This window comes from Rutidosis leptorrhynchoides, chromosome 3 (assembly GCF_046630445.1).
Source record: "Rutidosis leptorrhynchoides isolate AG116_Rl617_1_P2 chromosome 3, CSIRO_AGI_Rlap_v1, whole genome shotgun sequence".
Lineage (NCBI taxonomy): Eukaryota > Viridiplantae > Streptophyta > Magnoliopsida > Asterales > Asteraceae > Rutidosis > Rutidosis leptorrhynchoides.
The window spans coordinates 352,145,795-352,151,497 of NC_092335.1; the positions used below are offsets into that span (position 1 = coordinate 352,145,795).

The window sequence follows — 5,703 nt, forward strand, 5'->3', positions numbered from 1 at the left end:
GGGGATGTTGGGTATACCACTAGGAGTTCACTCATTTATATGATTTTAGACTTCTTAATCCATGTTTATGTTTTTCCCTATGTATGAAATTAGTATTAGTACTTGGAAAATAATCATTATTCCTTACCTTAGTAATGTGTTGATTTCATCTGAGCTAAATTTTTTTTAACGGAGGACATGACTTCATTGTGAAGGATTAGAATTAAAACAGATAGTAGGGTGTTCGTGTAAGTTAGCCGGCTACCTCTTGGGGTGAACTAAAAGAAAGGAGAATGCTAGCTGCCATAAATAAATATATAGTTATACACTTATACCTAAAACTGAACAAGTTAAGGCCGTATTAAAATGAATATTTTTTGCGTTAGAATTAAATCAAGTGACTTTGAAATATAAAATATATTAATTTTAAACATAGCTCTAAGAATGAATAGTATGATTGTTTGTTAAGTCGAAATTGATCATATTAGTCTGAAGTTTTTTCTTTGAACTACAGCAAGGATTAAACGAAAAAAAAAAAGAAAAAAAAAGAAAGCTACAAAATTAGGAAAAACTACTCAGGAGCATACCTAATTTATTACTCCCTCCGTCCCAATTTAATAGTCCACAAACAAAAGGGCACATAGTTTTAGAAAATTCCACTAACTTCATTTATCCACCAATGAAATATTTTCTCTCTCCAGATCCACCAATCAAATATCCTCTTTCCTTTCTATTTATGGAAGTAGACTATTAATTTAGGACATTCTAAAATGAAAAAACATGACTATCTAATTGGAACAGAGGTATTAGTTCTTTTTTTCTTTTTTTTTTTTTTTGGATGGAAGAGAAAACTAATTTTAATTCGATGTATAATGATTTTATCTCCTAGACTCCTACTCTATCCATCCTTCAAATCATATTAGATTATTAGACCATGACATGTGTTATTTTAATTATTTTATTCCTCCCATGATTAGGTGGTCTAATCAATTGCAGAGTGAAGCCTAATTATACTGATCTTGATAACTATTGAAAAAAGTAATTATCTATTATTCTTCCAGACATTTGATTGGTTAGGGGGTTAAACCTCATTAATATTTTTATTCTTAATTTTTAATTTATCCCTTTCTAATTTATTGTTTGACACTTTCTATCCTTCACTTTTAACTTTTTTTTTACCTTTAAGTTATTAATTCTTTTATTTCAGCACTAAACTTTCTTTTAATTATTTTCTAGCCCCAACAACGTGGGGCACCGTTCAGCTTGTTAATAATAAATAAATCCAAACATTATATCTAAATAATATAAATATATTCATCAAATTCAAATTTCAAGTGAAATTCAAAAGAATATTGTGTTGATAGATGCGTGAGTTTGCAATAAAAAAATTTAAAGTATATTATGACGATCCATACGGTATGTTAATACGACTAGCATAACAGGAACTACATCTTAATGACATCATTAACCCGGATTATAAATTTAATTAATGCTCAAAGCGTACGAGCCCAATTCGATTGCAACCAAATTCAATCAATTTAGACTTCAAAACCAAATTGAGATTTGGCTAGCTCTTGGCATGTAGTTGCGCCTGTTACTTTGTCTTCTTTGTTTTGTGTTTTTATGTACTATAAATATAAATATTATAAGGATTTTGCTAAACGTAGCACTTAAAGGCTTAGAGCTACGTTAAGTGCTACGTTTAAACTTACCATTTTTAAATTTATAAATTTTGTTGAACTAATTAATGTAATCTTAAGGGTTACGTTTATCATTTTCTATATTATAAATATAATATAAATATAAATATAAATATAAATCATAAACGATTTTCTTAAAAGAAAAAGTTTCATGGTTAGTTCCTAAACTTTGTATCAAAAATCAAGATAAAACTTAAAATTTAAATCGATCATAGTTGGTTCCAAGTTTTAAACATTATACACAAATGGTCCTAGAGTTAACTCATTGTTAGTCTAACCCAGTTTAACTAAAACATGTGATATATAACCCTGAAAAACCTTAAAATAGCCAAATTCCAACGGCTTAAAGTACATCACATGTTTTAAACTGGAATAGACTAACGATCTCTGAGACCATTCGTGTACAATGTTTAACATTTAAGGCTAACTATAATCGATTTAAACTTTACGCTCATCTTAAATATTAGTACAAAGTTTTGAGGACTAATCATGAAATTTTTTCCTCTTAAAATACCACTATTTAAACGAGCGGGATACAAATATAACAAATTAAGGATCCAAAACAGTAAACAGGCTGGCTCTGGCATATGGAATGGTAACATACTTCATCTCAATTTTTTAAAAAATGGAAATATAAACTAACCTAATTATTTGTTTACTTAGTTATTTGTCCACTAGTACGAAACAAATTTTTTTAAATTTATGATATTTTCACTTTTGCATAACAAGTTTGGCTGAAAGCTATTACAGTAATAATAATTAAATGATTAATAGTAATAAATACGAGTTTGATTCCATGAGCAAAAAATTTCTCGTTGTGGCCACGGAGGTCTTTGGGCTACCCGCAAGCGATTGGTCGCCATTATATTAGTCAAACCCCTGAGTATAAAAATCATAAAAAGAGTTGTAATAATGTGAATTTAACAATTTCTTTGAAATCCAAGGTACCAATTAGAGTGTGACATGTGGCGCGACAATTAAATGTAATTGAAAAAAAAAAATTCAAATTTTTTTTTTCCAGATTTTTTTTTCCAATCACATTTGATTGTATTGAACATGCAGAATCACATGTGATTGGGTTTACAATCACATGTGATTGACATGCAAAATCACTTGCTGCATGTTAAATTCAATCACATGTGATTGAAAAAATTTTGAAATTTTTTTATATTTTTTTAATCACATGTGATTGTCGCGTTACATGTCGCTCTCTGATTAGTCTCTTAGATCTCAACTTAAAAGTTGGATTCATTTGATTATTCTTCATCATAAAAATAGTAAATTCTATAATTAAAACAGGATAAAAATTTGAACTGAAATTTATTTATTGAGAAGGTATCAAACGTCGACCGCTAGTCTATTTTGCGGTTACGTGTACCATACTTTCGTTACTGGTAGTCTTTCATATGTGTACCTTGTTAAAGTTTCACGTGAAAAAATCAAGTATTAACAATTTAACCTTTATGTTTGTTTCTTTCTGGGACCAGCATCTAACATTCTGTCTCTTTTTTCAAAATTCGTCACCACAAACGTCATCGTTGCACCAACAATATAAGCCATTCATATCATCCTTACTCCAACCCACACACATTCGTATCCCAAACTCAACAATGACCCAAATGCAACCTCACATTCTTTTAATCACTTATCCCGCACAGGGTCATATCAACCCGTCTCTACGGTTCGCTGAACGACTCGTTCGGTTAGGCGTCAAAGTCACGTTCTCGATAACTGTCTCCGCTTATCGTCGAATGAGTAAAGCGGGCCCAGTCTCAGACATTTTGAATTTCGCCGTTTTTTCGGATGGTTTTGATGATGGTTTTAATTCCAATACAGACGAACTTGGTGTGTTTTATACTCAATTAAGAATCAAGGGAAAAGAAAGCTTAAAAGAAACAATTCTTTTAAATGCTAAAAATGGAACTCCAGTTAGTTGTTTGGTTTACACAATCTTGCTCCCTTGGGCTGCTGAGGTGGCACGTGACCTGCACGTGCCATCCGCCTTTCTTTGGATACAACCAGCTTCTGTTTTACGAGTTTACTATTATTACTTCAACGGGTACGAAAAACTCATTAAGGACTGTATCGAATCTTCAGGGTGCATTCAACTAACAGGGTTACCATTGTTCAAAAGTCGCGATCTACCCTCGTTTTGTTACCCTGGAGATCCGTACGGTCCGGTAATGGATTTAATCAAAGAGCATTTTGAAATGCTGGATTTAGAAGAGAAGCCGAAAATACTCGTGAACAGTTTCGATGAGTTGGAGAACGAGGCGTTGGATGAGATCGAAGGGAAGCTAAAATTGGTCGCTGTTGGGCCGTTGATTCCATCAGCTTTTTTGGACGGACAGGATTCAATTGATAAGTCTTTCAAAGGAGATTTGTTTGAAACGTCGAAAGATTATTTAGAATGGATGAACACAAAACCGGAAGGGTCAATTATTTATATATCTTTTGGTAGTCTTTTGGTGTTTTCGAATAAACAAAAGGAGGCAATGGCGCGTGCTTTGTTAGCGTGCGGGAGGCCGTTTTTGTGGGTGATTAGAGATGGAGATAAAGGAAATGAAGAAGAAGTAAGTTGTATGGAGAAATTGGGAGAATTAGGTTTAATAGTTCCATGGTGTAGTCAACTTGAGGTGCTTTCGCACCCGTCTTTAGGTTGTTTTGTGTCGCATTGTGGTTGGAATTCGACTTTAGAGAGTATAGTTTGTGGGGTTCCTGTAGTGGCGTTTCCACAATGGACGGATCAAACGACGAATGCGAAGCTTCTAGAAGATGTTTGGGGGACAGGGGTGAGGGTGACAAGTAATGAAGACGGAGTTGTTGAAAGCGAAGAGATAAGAAGGTGCGTCGAAACGGTGATGGGAGGTTGTGATGGTGAATCAACAATGAGGAAGAATACTAAGAAGTGGAAGGATTTGGGAAGAGAAGCTATGAAAGAAACAGGATCTTCATACATGAATCTCAAGGCTTTTATTCAAGAATTGAATGATAGTAAATCAAATGTTGAAAGTGAAATTGTTTCTACTATATGATTGTTGTCCTAATGATATAACTTGGCTTATATTTTCTGTTAATAATTGCGAAGATAGGGTAGTTTAAGGGGCTGCAAATGTGATAGTAATTTGTTAGTGCTTATGTAGATCTCTAGTTCTATTGTCATGTATGTTATTTCAGTCATTTGTGTTTGAACATTTGTGTTCGAACAATATTGTAATCGGATTGTTATTATTGTATGTTTGATTGTAATGTTTAATGTTTAAGCAACAGTTAAATGATCACAATCGATCGACTGACTCGGTTGATCGACTACCAACCATGTCTGCAGATAGTATAGATAGGGATGTCGGATAATGATGTATATCACGCTACGCTGCGTCACGTGCAACGCGTGATGTCCAACTTACTTTATTTGGAACCTTTGGTCAGATGAGCTTTTAAAAGTATATTTAAGTCAACGCCACGTGTCTAGTAACGTAACGTTCTGGCTGTGTTGACTTGTTATTGCTGAGCTGGATCAAAGTCCTACATATCAGGAACGTGAAGAATGTGGAGTAGGTTGTAGGCTTGATTAGAAGGTTCTAAGGGCAGTTATAAGAGAGTGGGCACTATTATACCGGTTATTGTATATAACCGCCGATTATCTATCTATAAATAGTGGCCTTAAGCCTAATTTGAAGGCTAATCAAACCACAAACACTAATCTTCTTTTCATTCTTACCTTGGAGGCTCGGCAAAAGATAAACAACACCACACCCTTCATATCCCATCTAACCGAAGGAACCCCTTCCAAAGGTTAGGTTATTCTTTTATTTACTTGCACTCAAGCCAAACCATTTTAGTTTGATCATTTGGCGCCATCTGTGGGACCACGAGAACATCAATCTTCACAACATGCCAGGTAGTTCTGATTTACCACCATTTTTGAGCGTTGGGGAACAATATGATCCTTTGAGGCCCAATGTCGAAAGTGATTATGTGACCCCGAATGAAAACATTCTTCGGACTAGGCTTGACTTCGAAG

The 5,703-nt window shown here is 33.9% G+C and overlaps 1 protein-coding gene across 1 annotated transcript; it reads left to right on the forward strand.

Annotated features, from left to right (window-relative positions):
• Positions 1-3,239: 3,239 nt before the first annotated feature.
• Positions 3,240-4,918, forward strand: LOC139897568 (UDP-glycosyltransferase 75C1-like). The gene has a single exon (XM_071880270.1). It carries the CDS (start codon positions 3,290-3,292, stop codon positions 4,712-4,714), a length of 1,425 nt encoding a protein of 474 aa, XP_071736371.1. The 5' UTR covers positions 3,240-3,289; the 3' UTR covers positions 4,715-4,918.
• Positions 4,919-5,703: the final 785 nt, after the last annotated feature.

Excerpts from the sequence above, each read along its gene's own strand:
- LOC139897568 (XM_071880270.1), top strand. The coding sequence starts at position 3,290 with ATGACCCAAATGCAACCTCACATTCTTTTAATCACTTATCCCGCACAG.